Source organism: Macrobrachium rosenbergii, chromosome 49 (genome assembly GCF_040412425.1).
Source record: "Macrobrachium rosenbergii isolate ZJJX-2024 chromosome 49, ASM4041242v1, whole genome shotgun sequence".
NCBI classification, from domain to species: Eukaryota; Metazoa; Arthropoda; class Malacostraca; order Decapoda; family Palaemonidae; genus Macrobrachium; species Macrobrachium rosenbergii.
In genome coordinates, this window is record NC_089789.1 from 10,234,797 (window position 1) to 10,254,114 (window position 19,318).

At 35.5% G+C, this 19,318-nt stretch overlaps 1 protein-coding gene across 13 annotated transcripts in view; it reads right to left on the reverse strand.

Annotated features, from left to right (window-relative positions):
• Positions 1 to 19,318, reverse strand: part of LOC136832076 (serine-rich adhesin for platelets) — a 242,065-nt gene that overhangs the window by 51,997 nt on the left and 170,750 nt on the right. For 12 of the 13 annotated variants that reach the window (XM_067092703.1, XM_067092700.1, XM_067092697.1 and 9 more), the window contains exons 4-9: positions 14,796 to 18,659; positions 12,561 to 12,672; positions 10,924 to 11,032; positions 10,116 to 10,299; positions 8,785 to 8,917; positions 2,933 to 3,054 (exon numbers count right to left, since the gene is read on the reverse strand). In XM_067092703.1, coding sequence (XP_066948804.1) covers positions 2,933 to 3,054; positions 8,785 to 8,917; positions 10,116 to 10,299; positions 10,924 to 11,032; positions 12,561 to 12,672; positions 14,796 to 18,659 — 4,524 coding nt within the window. The remainder of the gene's footprint in view (positions 1 to 2,932; positions 3,055 to 8,784; positions 8,918 to 10,115; positions 10,300 to 10,923; positions 11,033 to 12,560; positions 12,673 to 14,795; positions 18,660 to 19,318) is intronic. The other variant, XM_067092706.1, reaches the window with a different exon arrangement.

The window sequence follows — 19,318 nt, forward strand, 5'->3', positions numbered from 1 at the left end:
TGCACACACACGCACACACATATGCACGCCTAGAGACTTCACTCAAGATATTAATTTAAGAATTGTTTGTAAAAGACAATGGATTATATGCCTTTTATCAAAATATTAAAAGTAAATTAATATAGATTGTAACTAAAAAGTAATGGAACAATCTTATCTTATCATTGAGGTAATATTTGTTTCAGAACACAGGAATGTTTAAAAAACTTGACTGTACTTCTCCTTTAAAAGCCCTATGTCTTTTTTTTTTTAATGAGCGCAAAGTCCCTTTACATCTATTAGAAAAAACTCTTTTCTTCCAGTTTAAATTAAACTCTGTGATGAGCTCTTTGACATTCAGAAGATGGAAATCCTAACTTCATACTGAATCATAATTTGCAAATTTCTCTCTATAAATTTCCTGGTGACTATAGCCCACTGATAATTACACAGCAGTTTTTTTAAACCTCCAGCAAAAGGAGGCAATTGGGTATACGCACAAAAATGATGGCTGTAATAATAAATATGCCGGGTATTTGTAAGGTTTTGCAAAGCACTGAAAAAATTCACCAATTCCTTATTTAGTAAATGAATACCGAAAACCGCTACCTTACTCTAAATGGCATCTATCATAGATTGCTTTTCAACATCTATATTTAGCAATGAAAAGTGTCTCACTGCATAAGGCACATAAACTTGTCACCTACAAAACATGTTTCTTTTTCTATAACTTCAATTCTGTAACTTTAATTACATTTCATATTAAAACACAGTCCAAAACAACTACTGTACCTACAATAAAATGATACCCGGAAAGAGCATAAATTGTACACCATACTATAAATCGAGATTGACAATGTGTACACTTAAATATTAATAGTAAATGAGAAATAATTTAATGAAGGTCATTCACTATTCTAAAATCAACATATCAAATATTGTAATCAGAAAACTATTCGTAACAGGGGATGGGGATGGTCCTTTAACCCTTAAAAAACCTTTTACTTCAGTAAACATTACAAACTAATACTACAAAACACAAAGAAGCAACTACTTGCTTTAAATCTACCCTTAAAACTTTCCTGAAAGCATTTTCACTTATATAATGATTGTCAAAACATAAATATTGCAATTTTGGGAAGTATCCACACATTTCCTAGAAGCCAGTGATCACAAAGACTACTTTCCCCTTACATAAAAATTTCATCATCACAGATGCCCATAACCATTTAGCAAAGCCATAATATACATTCCATGATGTCATACATCACATACATGAGGAAAAAAGTCTGTGCATCTGGAGAGCTCCCATTAACTCATGAACCATACTCCTCAAATATGAAGGTTGTCTTGATTAACAAATAAGAAATGCATTTTTGAAAACTTGACACACTTAAAAAAATTTCTCACACTTTTCTGGTTAATGTCAATGAATACCTATAAATAAAAGACTCTACCTAAAAATATCTGTAACTACAGGTATCTGATATACTATACTGGATACTATATCCACAAAAGATAAAAGCAAACAGCAGGTAAAGTATTTTTAATTATTTCATCAGACTGCAGTCAAATTACCTGAATAAAATTACAGTACGTGCAAACACAAGCCCATTCGCAGTACAGCAATTCACAGGAGGTGGTTTATAACAAATAAAATAAAAAATTTTTCATACAAACCCATTACTTATTAACATCTCACATTTGTTACTTCCCAAATCTTGACATTTCATTCCTGATTCAAAAGAACATAGTCCACCAGCAACAATTTCTACACCTCATGGAACCTGGAGTTACAAGCAGGCAAAGCCCTCTTTTTTTTGGGTGGTCTGACCAATTATCTCCAAGAGAGAAGGTAAGACTGGGAGGTGTTCAGTTATAAGTAATGTGTTTGTATAACGATAATGATTTTATTTTTGAAAAATTATGTCTGCAGGAAGGATCCACTTCCTTAAAAAACTTCTGACTGGCTGACTGGGATGCATGATCCATCTGAAACCCCCTGAGACTGAGAAAAGCAATGGAACCTATGGCTCTATCTGTAAGGATGAAGCCCTAAGAACTTCATCATAACTATGAAGTTTGTATTCTGTAATTCCAAAGGGTACTGTAGGAAGAAATGTAAAAGAAAGGTAAAAGTTTGTAACATCCTGTGAGGAAGTTGAAGTCTTCTGCATAAGAGCTCACAGTGCCTACTCTTGCCTATTTCTAGGAAAAAGAAACTGCATCAACCTCTTACAAATTCTTTGGCAAAAATGTCCTAGTTTCTGGGGCTGGTAACTTTAAACAGGTGTAGAAAACTCAAATTTTTTACATATTAAGATTCAAGGCAATCAAATCCATTAAATACTATCATTGAAGAAATTGAAATAAAAAGAGAGACCTAATGGGAAAATCCTCAATGCTGGGCCTCTTCTTTCAGAATCTGATGTCATCTATTAAGTAAATGATCTTATGATGAAAGGGTATTGAGATTCATCAAGTAAAATGGTAGTAATAATTTAAGATGAATAAATGGTCACACTATTAAAAGCAAAACAGAATTACTTCATTCACATGTCCCATAAACAGAAAGTCTTGGAACCAATTGGCTAAACACATGAAAAGTGAGGCTCTAGACTACTAGAGCCCCAGGATCCACAAGGTGCATGTTCAGTAGCTAGCAACAAATATCTGTTTTAACTAGGGTATGGATCATCTTTGATTTGTGAAGATTACAAATGTGAGCTCTTTATATGTACAGTACTGGAACTGTTGTGAAACACATTAGAAAATGCATGAAATTCTTTTCCCTGGAAATGCAAGGCAGATTTATAATAAGCTAAAGGACTGAAACTCTGATTCACTCATTTAAAACATGCTAAAAAAATTCTTTTTTTTATGAAAAGGTTAAAGTATTATCCAAGATGGTATAATATACCAAACTCAATTTATTTGGCTAAACTATCTTTACCTTTCTAGAGGCATGGATGATCATTGTGGACTTGTTGGCATTGTTTGCAACTACAACCTTCTTCTCTTCTATATCTCTCAGCACAGCTGCTGCAACACCATCACCACCATTGACGATGACATCTGTTCAAAGAGTAATAACAAAATAACTCTGAATTCACATCATGTCTATACTTGCCTTCATATCAACAATAAGAAGAAAATTTCCAAAGAACAACAAAAAATATTTATTAAGTACAGGACTGTATAGTCAAATACCAAAAAACATTTCATAACAATGTTCTACGCTACAGTACAAAACAGTTGTGTAAATCCTTGAAAAAGTGACTTATAATTCAACTACATTAGTACTGGTTAAAATCTACCCTGAACATGCATGCCATAAATGAAATGTATCACCAGTAAGCAGCACATATGCCCTAATCTGTTGCTCCCCTTGTGTGAACTGTTTGCTCCAAATAAAACAAACTCATATATTTGTAAATTGTATACAAAATAAAAATATAAATCCTAACGGTCTAAGAATGGGAGAAGATTACATTTAAATAACCAAAGCCAAGCTAAAATATAACCAAAGTGCACAGTTATAAGTTATGAAAAGAAATGGCTAAAGAATAAAACTGAATCTTGACCCGGTTTTCCTTTATTTTCCAGTTAAATGTTTCTAAACTGGTAATGTACAACAATTCTGGAGATGATGTTGAATTTCTACATTCATTTACAACTTACACGCAAAACCTTAAAAACATTTTCACAGTTTTACTGAACACAAAGGGATAACAGCACATCAAGTTACCTCTAGCAATCTGTAGCTTCACAATAAATATGTAAATCACTTTAAATTTTTCATAGGAATGATTTTCAATCCAAATAAGTACAAATCTCAGGCTTGATTGTCTCTGGCCTGCTATACTGTATACCTCAATTTTCTGATAACTTCAATCATACACCAACATCTGTGTGTAATATATTATACAAGCACTCATTTTCAACAGAATACAAGAGCTACTGTGCAATATTGTATAAGAATTAGAATGTTCACATCTCAAAATCCAGTAGCAAGGCTATTCAGAATAGTAATTAAACTTCATACTATTCCATAGACTCAAAATTAATCTTGGGGAATAGTACCGAGAAATTTATGGTAACATATAAGATCAATTGCAAGACTACTATAGAGAAATTTATGGTAACATATAAGATTAATTGCAAGACTACTATAGAGAAATTTATGGTATCATATAAGATCAATCGTAAGACTACTATAAAGTAACAAAACAAATATTAAAGAAAAAAGAGAGACAAGTCTAACCAACAGAGAAAAAAGGATAAAAAAACAATCTCCATCAAACTTCTGTTTTCATGATACAAATACTTCATTATGAAGCAGATGATACTTTATAGAAAGCATCTAGAAAAAGGATAGTTCTAGATTGAGCCAACCTTTGAAATTCTCTAAAGAAGTTACTATTACTGAAACATTAATGTATTTAAAACTGTCCAAATAACATAATTAACCATAAAATAAGGGCAAAAACATATACCAATGTACCTGTACTATATAATACCTGTATATGATAATTATTATTAATGGTTCTAAAATGTTCCATTCCCCACCCAACATGCAAAAATGTACTGTAGTTAATGAAATATATTTTTTCTAAAATGTTCACGTAATCTCCTAAAAGCATTCATATTTACTGAGATCTGTTTCAAAGTAATTTTCCTGTTTAACTTAAAACTGCTCAAACATAAAAACATATACAGTATCTCAAAGAGACATTTTAAGTCCATTTCTTAATTTAGTAAACAGTTCAAATGAAGTGAGGAACTAATATCTTAGTATAGTGTAGTACTGTACGTAGTTTACTTGAGGTGAGGACTAGATATATCATATACACTTAAAATATGTTTTGAACATAAAAGGCTGTGTTTTCCTCATCCCAATATCCTGGTTAAAGGTGACACTCAAAAAGTGAATTGTCATATTAAATGAGCAAAATGGTAACTTTGGTAAATTGCCTAGGACAGTCTGAAGGCCTCCGATGGGCGAAAATATCTCATTTAATGAATGGAAAGTGGTGTACGAAAGGGGAAACTCATTCCCAAGAATTTTAGCTGATATGTTCTGCCAACTGGAGATTATCATCAAAGCTGGTCCTCAGCAGACATACTGTATTTGCTGCTCTTTAGATCTATGGAACAGAATAAAATCTAAAATTTAGGCCAAAGGCCAAACGCTGGGACCCATGAAGTCATTCAGTGTTGAAAGGGAAATTGAGAGTTAAAAGGTTTCAAAGGTGTAAAAGGAGGAAAACCTCACAGTTGCACTACAAAACAATTGTTAGGAGAGGGTGAAAAGTAAGGTGGAAGAAAGAGATTATGAACAGACGTACAGTAACGGGAATGAAAGGAGTTGCAACTAGGCACTGAAGAGACGCTGCAAAGAACCTTAGGTAATGCCTACAGTGTACTGTGTGAGGTGCAAGCTCTTCGTTGGGTGAGTCGGTAGAGCTGCAGACTGTCACTCGATGGGCGGAGTTCAATTCCCCGGCCGGCTGATGAAGAGTTATATGAATTTACTTCTGGTGATAGAAATTCATTTCTCGCTGTAATGTGGTTCGGATTCCACAATAGGCTGTAGGTCCCGTTGCTAAGTAACCAATTGGTTCTCAGCCACGTAAAATAAGTCTAATCCTTCGGGCCAGCCCTAGGAGAGCTGTTAATCAGCTCAGTGGTCTGGTAAAACTAAGGTATACTTAACTTTTGTGTGAGGTGCACTGATGGCACTACCCCCCAACAGGGTGTTTAGATCTTCGGTCTCTCCCTAGAATCTGTTGTGCATGATTTTTTTGTGTGTGCAATGAGGGAGATATTAACTAGTAAAGTTTTATTGTCATTATGTTTCCTACCACTAAGACCAAAAGCCAGGGGATGCATAAATCATCCCCTCATCCCCCCAAAAATAAGTGAAATTAAAGGTCAGAGAAAACATTAACAGAGTATCCAGTTCACACACAACCAATCCAGAACAAATCTAAAATTTTTTACCACAAAACATTGTACACAAAGCTATACCATTTTGATGAATTAAATTAATGCAGCAAAAAAATCTATTACCAAACACTAATTTCACGACAAGCACTGAATGGAACATGTGAAAAATCAACAATAAATCAAGGGAGAGCAGATGTACATGCTTCAAGAAAACCAAAGCAAATGGTAACGTGCTATCCAATAATTTTGACAGAAAAGAGGAGGGCTCCCCACTCATGGGTCTCTCCAGTTTTTAAATGAATGATATGCTCATTATATGTGACAATTCAATGCAAGATTTAATGCTCTTGAACAGGATTACTAGTGCCAGTAAGAAGAGATAAGAAACACATAATGGATGATAAGAACTAAAAAATCTTTCAATGATAATCCATTTATGACTGTCTTTCCCAAAGGAATTCATCAGATTAAAGTACTTTAGTTATATTGTGCCTAAAACCAAAACTACAAGCTACATGTAACCTGTCTTGGGATTTACACAAGGGCTGAGCCATTTCTAGAGAACAACAATGAACACAGAACACAAATTAAAGAATAATGTGAGCAGATATCATATGCACCACTGCAGTTAGATAGATTTGTTCTTATGTACTCCAATACCTGTATATGTGTGGGTTCCTGATATTTTGTGGTAATTCGAACAATTATTGTCAGTGAATGCTCTACAAGCAATTTTAAACTACTAAGCTCCTATTACAATATAAGGTTTCCATAAAATGTTGATCGAATGTGGTCCTGTGCAGTTGTCCAATTCTTCTACCCCACAGCTCACTAAATATCTAATTCTATAGATGCACCTAATAGCTGCACACCTGAGCGAATATTGTTGGCTTTGCGATACGATTCTCTTCGCCGGTAAGTTCCTGGGCTGGGGTTTCCGAATTCCGTGGCGGCAGCTTTTGTGATACAGTGCGAGGTGAAGGTATTTGACGCTTAAACCAGCAAATTGTCAATTAACCTCTTAACAGTAAGGACCAGAAAGCTACTTACACTTTAGAGAAGTACAGTTTATTAGAAATTGAAGGAAGATTAGAAATAGAGCACCTATCTGTATTTTTTTTTACTGCAATTCATAATTAGACTGCATGCATTTGTAAAAGAATGAGGACTACAGTATAATATAAATAAAACATTCTGCACATGCATATACCATTTTTTGCATGATTCACAAGAATTTCACTAATGTTCTGTTACCCACTGGGATAAAAACGTGAAGTCTAGTTACAAGACACCTCAAGGGAAACTAACAAAGAGAACAGAACCTATTAGAATTGAAGAAATTATTTGAAAGTTAAAAAACGGGCTCACATAGTACAGTAATGGAAAAGATTACTTAACAAGAAACATCTTTCTACACTATCAAATATTTTTGTACATACCTGTAATTTTTCAGATTCTAGCACAGACACTTATGCACTACACTTTCCTAATGTTATCATTTTGCTTTTTATGCTTTCAAATCACACTTAATATAAATGCATATCTTCAAAATTACAATATATGAAAAACTATCTGCATTACAATTAAGATACATTTGAAATGTAACAAACCTATGATAAGAATAGCATTTTAAGCCTCACAAAAATAAGCTAACAAATAGCTAACAAATAAGGCATAAAAGAGACATTGCATTTTCTGAGACTTCTGCCAAGACTGAAAATGGAAGTAAATTTTAAACTGATTGTTCTGGGACTATGGGCCAAGGATTATCATTAACATCTTCTATGCATATTTAAGGTCTGATTTAAAATTCAAGACCACAACAATAATAGAAAGGGGAAAAATGATAAAAAGATTAAGAAAGGGGAAAAATAATAAAAAGATTATTAATATAAAGACAAAATATAAATACTGAACTATTGCAACAGTAGGGAGGGGCAAAAGGACTAGAAAATTATGTACCGCATACAAAGAAGAAATATAAATATTGAACTATTACTGCACAGTATAATGAATGCCTATAGATATTGTGACACTGCACAGAGAAATCTAACAACTGTTCTTGAAAGAAGAGCAGAATCTTGATGTTTCATAAATTAATATGATTCTATTTGGTGCACTGTATTCCCATTTGGTGTACAAATTTAACCCATTTTTTATACAAGTTATTAAATGTGAAAAAGCATCACAAATCTGAAAATGCATGTGCTGTGTAAACCATCAAACAAGTATTGATTACAGATTTCCTCATACACTGATGTCTGTTCTTTCTTTGAATCATATCACGTTAAGTTTAATGACAATAAAAATATCTTGATTTTTATAACAAATCAATTACTGCTGTTACTAATGTTAAAACTTGGTTGGTTTGGAAGCAAAGATATCTTCATAATCAGTTGGCTTTTATTCACTGTAAGAATGTCAACCTTGTATTGTACATTCCTACAGTGAATAAAAGCCAACTGATTATGAAGATATCATCTTTGCTTCCAAACCAACCAAGTTTTAACAACTAATTCCTTGTGTGTGTGACTTTAACCAAATGAGAGCATGGACAATCCTATATTACTGTGTTGCTAAGGCATTTTGTTTTTCTATGTGATCATACAATACTACTCACTCTGAGAGCAGATACTTCTGTCTGATCAAAGAATGCCTTCATATCATCTAACAGAAAAGGACACAATATGGAATGATAGCCAGAATCTGAAAAATCACACTGTACAATGCGGTAGTCATTACTCAATATTTCCACCAGAGATTTAGTTTTTGGAATATCTAAGATTTTCAGCTATGCATCAGGTTTCTAACCAGGAGAGTGTAGAATGGATCTGAAGTGACCAAGTTAAGCTATACCTTTACATTCTGGAGCCTTTACATATGTGGTTGTAGTTGTCGTGACAAGGTCACCTTTCGCTGATAAGCTCTGGCTGGTTGCACTGGAACGGAGAGTAAGGTCTGGAAGGTCTGCTCGATCTAAGAAGAGAAACTGGAAAAAGGAGAGAACTGTCTTACAAGTCACAAAAAAAAATCAATGGATTTAAAAAACAGAGTAATGTCTTACAATGTCACATAAAAAATCAATGGATTCTCATGTGAACCTGTTATGAAGTCAATGGGTTTAAAATATTGAAAGGAAATGAGACTTGAATTGTAAGAGGGGCATAAAAGATTAGGTAAATGTTTCTCATTTTATCATTCTCACAAGTGACATATTCTCAAATTTCTATAATTCACCTTTTCAAATGCAAGAAATACCTCTTCTGAATAATGATTTTTTATTCATTATGTTAATGATGTAAAAGTTTATCATTCAAGTTACATATTCATGTTCATTATCTATGCACATAAATGCAAATGAATTATAAGCTCTAAAACTTTCACTCTATACAAATGAAGAGAAGTCATTTCATGGTTAACTTTATTAAACAAAAATCTATATAAAAATGTTAATTATAATGATTATTTCGTATATTTCCCACCAATTTAAAAATTAAACAAATAGCCCTTCACCTACAAATAGATGCTATATTTATTGGATACAATACATAATTTCACACAGATATTTTACTGCCAGTACTCCTATTATGATGACAGAATAAAAATACGGTGTGATATAGTACAGTGCAGAAACTTGATATGTATTAGATACAGCATGAAGCAAAGCACATTGCACAACCTTATTCAGTCCTTGGATCATTAACTACTCATGGTAAAAAAAACACATCAGAGAATAATACTCAATTTTTTAAAATCAAATCAAACATTTACAAAAAATAACTATAATCTGCCAGGTTTGAAAAAGTATAAGCATTTGATTACCAAGACAAAATTCCTGGGTTGCACTTAATAAATGTTGAACAGGTAGAATATTTCTGACACTAGAAAAATAGTCTTCAGCTGGTTACAAAAAAACAAAACAAAAAAAGAAAGTGAAAATACAGTGACTCATGACCAATAAGTGTGTGCAGGACCAACATAAGTTTCTCATGAAAAATACCAGATGGCACCCAAATAGATTATTATGTTGATTTTGAATGATTTATCCAACCCATAACAGCAGATTAATGGACATGTAAAACAAAAGTTTGTGGGTTAGGGGCCATAAACTGCTTGAGTTGTTTGAAAAGTTATGGTCATTTAACTATGACCAATGTAGGGTTTGAGTTAACTTATAAACTACTCACCTCTACAGTTAAAGATCCTGAAACTTCATCATCTTCATACGGTCTGGACTGGAGGGGAATAATTTGTCTCTGGGAAGGAGTAGCCACTAGTTCCTCAATGCCAACAATTCCCAGTCCTAAGAAATTTCCGTCTATTTTGTCGTAGAGCTCGAAGAGTAATTCCAATGTACCTTCACTGAGATCACTGTAAGAAATTTTAAGGCATTTATAAGATTTTACTCTATAAAAAAATAAAAATTGACCTAGTATTTTCTTAAAATAGAAATATGTTTATGACAACAAACAACTAGCACTTTATATTTCATCACACTGAAACTGTATTGAGCATACTGACAGCTACATCCAAATCCATTCATAGAAGAATGTGTACTCTAATACATTGATGGGAAATGATGGGAAATATTCAAAGCTAATGACCCTAGAGGTGCCGAACCTCAACAGTGAAACACTCTTTGAAAAAGAAGCTCTATAACAATGATGAAGAATGTTTCCAAGTAGTCACTGATGCTCAGTGAAGAAGTAAAATTCAATGTATTTTAAACCAGGTATCAAAGGGTAAATAAAGAACTGGAGAGTCATATTTGAAGAAAATAGTAGATATATAAACACCTCAATGTAACACCCAAATAAAAGCATTACATTTTGTAAGAAACTCTCTAGTGTTTTACATTAGAAAAGAGAAGAGAATTTATCTATACAGTTTTCATTTATTATAAATACTGGCGAAAATATCACTTGGTTCCAATGATTTTCAGTGAATGGGTAAATTTTATGCAGTACAGTATAAACTAAAAGGAAAAGAACTCACAAGAGAAACTGTTCATCCCAGAAGGGTGAACTGGTGTCTTTAACAACAGCTGTTGTAAACTTCTGTGCTGGTTCATCCATTTCCACAACTGCATAGGCCTCTGAAACACCTAAAAAAAAGCAAAATTAAAACTAATATGCTAAAATATACTGATAAAATCAGTGTATTTCTAATAAATATGCAAAACTACGTTTAAATAATGACAGACATCTTAATGCAGGATTATAGGTTGAGCATGGACTCTCCTGATTGATGAACCACATCTTTTGGTTTTAAAAAACTGGTTTAAAGGATGTTTTTACACGAGGGGTGAAAACTGGAGTGAGGTGGAGTTGAAGACGGAAGACTTGGTGTAATGAAACCAGGGAGATAAGATGTGAAGTGAAAGACAGATAGCAATGCAACTGAGCACAGAAGAGATACATCAAGAAATCCTTTTAATACAGTACAGTGCTGCCTACAGTGTGATATAGCACAACATATGTGGTATTTGCCCATGGAGAGTACACTGAATAGACCACTCAAGTACAGAAATTGTGTAGAGGCATAATCATACGATGCTAGGCAGTAATAACAGTAAAAGTGCTTCCATATTTACATCCTTCAAAACAAAAATTCTTGAAGGCCATTTATAGTTTACAGCATGCATATAACTGTTCAAATATAGCCAATGCTATATGTGAACAGTAGCAGTCCACAACTAACTGAGTTCTCCAAAACTCATCATTCCAGCCAAACTAACATTACTAGTTTCTTGATGAGGCCTCTGATATCCCAGCTACAAATCTGACCATAGTTTTAGTCTACAGGTAATTCTCCTACAATTCATGTTAATGGCTCAAATGCCCACACACATACATGGAACTGTGATCAGAAGTTAACTAGAGTATTTTGTTCAACAGGACAACTTTACATACAAGAAGAAATGCTTATCTGTTAAGCTTCCTTATAACAATATACAGTACTGCACTGCAGCCAAGTTAATCATGGCACATAATTACTATAGTATTTCCAGTGTTTGAGGGGGAGTTCATCTTTGAGTTGGCCATCGCCAAAGCAGTACATGTACATTGTGAATTAGCCTAATATGTTTCAAACTGATGTTGCTAAATTTAGATCTGCTACTTTTTACCTCCCTGTGAGAGAACTGCTTTCTTTTAGCATACAAACTTACACACCTGAGCATTGGCAAACAAGTGTCGACTTCATTTAGTCTCACCGAAGAAACTGGTGTACTGTACTTACAAGTCTATCTACAGGCAGAATGTGCTAACTTTAGGACAAAACATTAGGTTATTTGTGCCAGAGTAACAAGTAAACAATAGCTTCCGTAAGATGGCTATGAATAATTTAACAAAGCTACCAATAAGTAATTTACAAAAGAAAAGTCTACAGTGCTGTACTTGTATTCTAGTTATTAACAGTTCCCCCATATTCAACATAAAAATTATCATGAGCAAACATCCAAGAAGACCTAAGAAAGAAACCATTAAATTAAATAATTTGCCCCGCTTCTCATTTACTAAAAGTCTGGAAGGTACAACAAAATGCAGGTGTAGGATACCCAGTACATATAACTAATTTAATGTAAGAGTACCATCACAAACGACCAAATTAAACTCTTTACTCTGACTCACTCTTATCACAGCCTATACCAACAGCCTTCACAATCTTCACAAGAAGCCGTTTGCCGTTCAGTCCAGGTATTCCCATGGGTTGCCCCTGAGTGGATGAGGATACATTTGAGACCTGGAAAAGGTAATAGGTTAAGCTACTTACAATGACAAACACTTAGAAAAGGATATACTGTATATATGAAAATGAAACTGAAATTTAGGTATGTCGAATACCTTTCAATATCTGTGAGAATGTTCTTTACATTTATGAGTAGAAGGCACAACAAAATGAATGAAAAAGACACATCATTAAAGACATATCAATAAAAATAGTGACTTTATTGTGCAGAACAACACAAAGGCATGAATGGTACCTAGGGTCTTATCATATTCATTATAATTCAAATAAAATACTTATTCATCTGAATATATAAAAGTGAAAAGATATCAAAATGAAAAGCCAGCATATCAGTAAACCATGCAAGACTTTTTTTGTCTCACAGCTCAGTTTTGACAAAACATTCCCATACCATTAAAAATAGAAGCACTGACAGTATCTGCATATGAACATCAGATGCAACTTAGGTCTACAATGTATTCTTATAAATTACTTCATTGCCATTTACGATTACAACAACTTTTTTAAGGACAGACACAGTGACAGTAGAGAAAGGTTAATCTGTGATTTTAATTGTACAGAAAAGAGGATGTTTATTGGGTCAGTATGTACTTTCTAGTTTTAGGACTAATTCAGAGGGCATTACTATAGAACAAGACTTTATCTAACTCTGCAAGATGCTTCAGATTAAATATTTTAGTAGGCAGAATATAATACAAATACTGTACAGTGTTTTCTCTTATATTTTTGTGAGTAGTCAAGAAATGGCCACCATCTTTTAAAAGAATATCAAATATCAGGAAATATTAAAAACATTAAGCTCAGATATTCCAAATTCAATTCATCGTGTTTAAGACAAGTGTAAAATGTTTACCAGTGTCAAATGAGCACTTCAAACTAGATAAAAAAGCAATTCTTATTTAGAGAAATGTTTTCCCCTCAACCATTTATTACCATATTCAAACAAATTTGTGAAAAGCAAATAATAAACCTTTAGAACCTGTAACTTTCATGTAAAATTAGCTTGTTAGAAATGTGGAGTGATACTAAACATGTCACAAGGAGATGAGAAAAAATTCAATATGAAAAACACAGGCTGAGGAAAGGAAAACAGAGAGGAAAAAGTACCATAGAAAAGAGAAAAGCCTCAAATCAGAATATGCAGCTTGTTACCAAGAGAAAGATCAGATTTTCCTTAAAAACCAGTAGTTTTCCACAAGACTAACAATTGATAAACTTTGATTAAACACAAGTACATAATAAATCAGTGACAACATGAATCTCATTAACTGTATATCCAGTATGAAGTAATACATTTACAAATCAAATGACATTAGAATTATGGGTAACTTTTTTTTACATACAAGAATATATATCTACAAATCTCGGTATATACAGTACATACATGTAACTTCATTTAATTTACAGTGAACATGTACATACAGTATGCTGTATCTTGTAACCATGGAGTACATGTTCCCAGCAATGAATACCAGAGAGCATTATAATGCCACCATGCACAGTTAGCTCTACCAATAGTTTGTTTTTTAAATATTGCAGCTCTGAGATCTCAAACCACTCTGTTATGTGAAGTGGGACAACAAAATGACTGCGGAAAAGATGAGCTCCGCTTCTTTCTATTTCTCATGCTTATTAGTCGAGAGCTTACCATGCAGCTGGTGGAGAACAATTCACAAACAGAGAAGCCATTAATGTACCCGTTGCACAGTGGTATCATTCAGTGTGTCAGTTGTGGGACCTTCATCTTATAAAAAATTACTCTTTCAGGGTTCACAGTGTTTCTGATTAAAAAATAAATAAATTTTTATAGATGACAATGACTACAGAATATAATTCAAACCAACAAAATTCCTTGAATACCAGTTATCATCATTATTCAACAACATAAAACCTGGTTCACAAACGAGTATGTATACTGTATAGTTTATCAGGAATGATACTACTAGCAACAGGAAAAAAAAATGCCTTTCACTTAACAGATAAAATAAAAAAAACTTCCCGTATGCCACACAATGCCCAACATAGATGCCACATGGATAAGTGTTTGTGGGTTAGCATAGCATGACCATATTTCCCGGCACAGGTTCCACCAATTTGCAAAAATGCGTGGGTCTTACCACCATGGATGTGCCATGTACGGGATAGGAAGACTGGGGTCGGCTCCAACGAGGCAAGCCAGACGTGAGTGACGCGTCACTTGTCGATTCATCCCTGGTAATGTACTCATACGAGGAGCCAGGGGAACTACTGACTTGTTGATGTGTTAGTGCACGAGCTGTGTCAAGCTGAGTTAGTGCATCCACATTAACAAATTTGGTAGTTAGCAAAGAATCTCCTGAAAATTCCAAAACATTATTCGTTTCATTCCTACCATCACTTTTATGGGACTGCTTGTCAGATACATCATAACTAACTGGGGGACAAGGCTTCTCTTCAAGGGACAAATGTGATTTGATTTCGTTTAAGCCCATAGCACCCACTTCTGAATCAATTTCAGCTACACGACTAACAGCAGATGACAAAATTGTATTTTCTTTTACTTCTTGACTCTCATCTGTTACTCGAGTTTGTGACCGTGAGTGTTCATTTCCATCAAAACCATTGTCTGAGTGAGCAGCCTTATTCACATGAAGTGTCTGAAAATATAACATGGATAAATCTGTGAAACCTGGCGCAGGTAAAGTTGCTTCTGTCTTGGAAGGTACACTTTCTTCTTTAGTTGGGGGTGTTTGTACCACTGGAGCTGGAGGTGAATGAGCTCCTGCATTTGAAAAGAAATGTGTTTCTATGCTTGAAGGTCCTGATGCATCAGAATGGGAAGGTAACTGTATTTCAGCCTCAGCAATCTTTTCTATATCTGTAGTCCTCCAGTTGTGATCAAGAGAACCATTCTGCTCATCTGAAAAAATGTCTTGGTCTTCCTGAAAAGACCCTTTTAACTCTTCCTCTGAGTCTGTAGAGTTGCCTACTACAGCATCGCTAAGAATGCTTGACGATCTACTAAGAGCATCTGATTCATTATCAGCAGGCCTTTGCCTTTCTGCACTCATGCCAAACGTAGTCAGGTTTAAATTATGATGTCCAAAATAAGTGCTTGGATCCACTGCAACATTTTCTGAACTAATCATCCCCATCAAAAATTTTGATTTCGTGCTCTGAAAGCCAAATTTCTCATCCAAAGCTTGTTCACTGGCTGACGGTGGTGACCTTATCTCATAACTGCTATCGAGAGAGTATTCCCGCGGAAAATCTTGGGACCCACTGATGGAAAATGAGTCGTCAACAACAGCTGAATCACAGTCAGCTTCTTTGACTGCTCTTATGAGGTCGTCGATCTTGTTAAAGTCAATAACCTCAGTACTATCAGAACTAATGTTATCAAACGAATCCTTTGATGACTGGGTTATAATTGAAGTATTCGACAGCATGTTAATATCAGAAGTCTCCTTTGTAAAGAAGTGTTCCTCAGAAGCTTGAACCTTAATGTTAGTGTTATTCAAGACAGAGGTATAATCCTCAAACAGGGTAGTGTCATTTTCATCGTCAGTTTCAGCAAGAGTATCAGAAAGTTCACTCAGTTTTGCCATACCATCATCTGGGCACTCATCAGAATACTCATCCTCGACGTCGTCACACTCGCTAGTGTCACTTTTCAAATACCCAGCGTAGTCTGAGTCTCTTATCACTTCCCTGATGGGGTATTCACACTCCTGTGCAGACATATTTGTTATAACCAGTTCATGTACTGGATTTGACACATTAGTGTTATTTGGCAAGTCGAAAGAAGGATTCCTAAAGACTAAGCCAGTTGGATCTAGGTTATTTTCTTGGCTATTTTCCCTGTCCAGAACGTAATGTACTTCTTCGTCGCTTGAAAGCTCATTTGTTTCTACACTGGAAGAGCTTTTGTTCAAGTCTGTCAAAGTAGAGGATTCCTCCCTCAACAATGTGTAGGTGTTACAACGACCAATTCCAGGCACATCATCTTCATTACAATCTACTATTTTCTTGTATGGAAGCTCCTTGACATCATAGTCTGAGGAGTCAGTTTCAGACTCGTCTTCAGTGCTCCCATCAGATTCACTCAGAGTTTCGTCTGAGTCCTCTTTGGTATCCTCTGAATACAGAAGGTTCCTTTCATTCGTTTCGTAAACTTCTGTGACTTCCCACGAGAGTATTTCGACATTTTCCTCAGGAAGAACAAGTTCCGATTCCTCAAGTTCTAGCTGCTTGAAAAGATTGTCTGTGAATTCGTTCAGGCAGATCCTCTTCTCAGTTCCTTCATTTCCCTTCCCCTCAAAGGCGCAAGTGGAAGCGGTAAGTTCTCTGTTTAGGTCGTTCTTGAGGAGTGTCTCCTCCTCATTATCCTCTGATGAATATCCATATGCTACAGCCCGTTTGGCACACTCACCTTCGAATTCACTTTCACTGTCGTCAATAAATTTGATGTTGTCTGACAGACAACAGTTCAGTGAGAGATTTTGTGTACTGTCTGTGACATGGTAGTGTGTGTTGAAGGTTTTGCCTTTTTGGCATGTGCTTTCATGATTCAAGTCAGCATGCAAATTTGCAAAACTTTTCCCCACTACAAGCTCAGTTTCATTTTCCCTAAGATCTGTATCTAGCATAGCAGTATTCCTAGGAAAAATAAAATCTCCTGAGAGTCCATCACCCTTCCTACTACAGTTTCTATTACTATTTTCTGCAGAAGAAGAATGAGAATAAGAAGAATGACTAGTCTCTCTGCTTCTGTCAGTTTCTATTGCATGGAAAGCAGAAGCACAGTGGGTGTCAAGCTCTAGAGATGTTGAAGCATAGGATTGGAGGAGGTTTACATGGCAATCGTCAGGTGAATTAGCGGCATCAGTGAAAGGACACACACTAGGATCATCATGAACTGACTGTTGGTTATGTGGTGGGGATTGTGAGAGGGTTTGCATAGGGACTGTATCCTCCTGGTCACACTCAGAGAGGTCACAAGGCACACTTTGTTCAAAAGATGCAGTCTGAACACTAGCTCCAAGCTTATTGTTTTCAGAAACCTTAACTTCCACTCTGCATGCTTCACTTACGAATGGTCCCTTCTGGAGGCCTGGAAGGGCTGGCAAAGGCCCAACACCTGAGGTACCAGTTAGAGACTTGTCAGTGAACTCCATCTCCTCTAAACGAAGTGGGTGGTCCAAGTCCTCCTCGTCTTCGTCCTCTAACTTCTTTGGAGGCTCTATCACAGGCGTAGCAAGAATACTGTCACGCGCACTACCATTCACTCTTCTTAAGCAAGGCTCATCGTGTGCGTCTCTAACTACACTCTCTACCTCGTCGTCAATGACTTCCTCTATAGTCAGTTCAGTTCTCGGCTCGTCAATGAGCTTCGATCTGTTGGATGCTACGAGAACAAAGTTTTTCGTCGGGGAAGGTGAAGGTGAAGGTTCTTTGATTTCTACCAGAACCGCAGCTACATCTGTCATTTCATTGGGCACAGGTTCCTCGGCGGGAACCTCCGAAGCGGGGACATAATTTTGTTCCCAAGATTTCTGCCACTCACTCACGTCATCTGCGTCAAGCTCTGTGTTTTCGAGAGAAGGGTATTTGTTCAGATTTCTAACTATCAGCTGTTCCTCACTAGTAGTCAAAACACCTTGCTGAGACAAGCTATGGGAAAAGGGGAGTGACGTGAAGGACTCCCCGGCCTCCACGAGTTCTTCGTCACGGTGCAAACTAACAGGTACAGACTTTGGTTTACCAACTTCAGGCGGGTGTGTTTGTAACTCACGTACCATTGCGTCGTAGCCCACAGGGATAATTTTGTCGGGCGCCTGTCTTGCTCGTCGGAATCTTGGGAAGGTACTAACGTTCTGGAAGTTCATTTCGAGAACCGAGTTTCGCACGGCCGATGTGACGACTTCCGTCACCACATCCACTATGGACTGCTCGTGCAATCCCGTCGCGTTGTTTCGGATGCCCTCTAATTCGATGCCGACCTGAGGATGAAAATCGCATTGTGCTACAGGAACTTGAGGAAAGAAAAAGATTTGTCATATGAATTACAGTTCCACCACGTAATGATTCAGCATATAGAATGATCAGTTACACAGTTATCATTTTGGGAATCGTAGAGGGGATAAGTACTTGAACACACACTTTATCCCGAGTATTTTATTAAAAATTTCGTTCCATTTACGTGCAGCGTTTTCAAAGGCGAACAGGAGAACAAGTCACAAAGGTGGAAATTTACATTTACAATTAAGAGAAGTGCATAAATACATTAGGAAGACAGAAAACTGTAAATGTAATTTGAAAAATACTTTTTCTTTCAGTTCTGAAAATGCTACAAGTAGATGCAATGAGACGTTAAATAAAACACTCTGGATATGGTATGTGTTTAAGTACTTATCCCTCCAAGAGAAAGCTTGGCGTCAGATGTCATCAGATCACGAATCATCATATTGTATTAACAACATGGAGATAAAAAAAAATGTAATTACCATTCAGTAAAAGGCATTAACTTTTCTGAAATACTAATTCATACAGCAATGAGACTCTGCATTTACCACGAGGGGATTCAGATAATGTATGACATTCTAATACAGATTATTATTTGAAGATCTAAGACTGATTATAGCTGTCGTTGTTATGATTC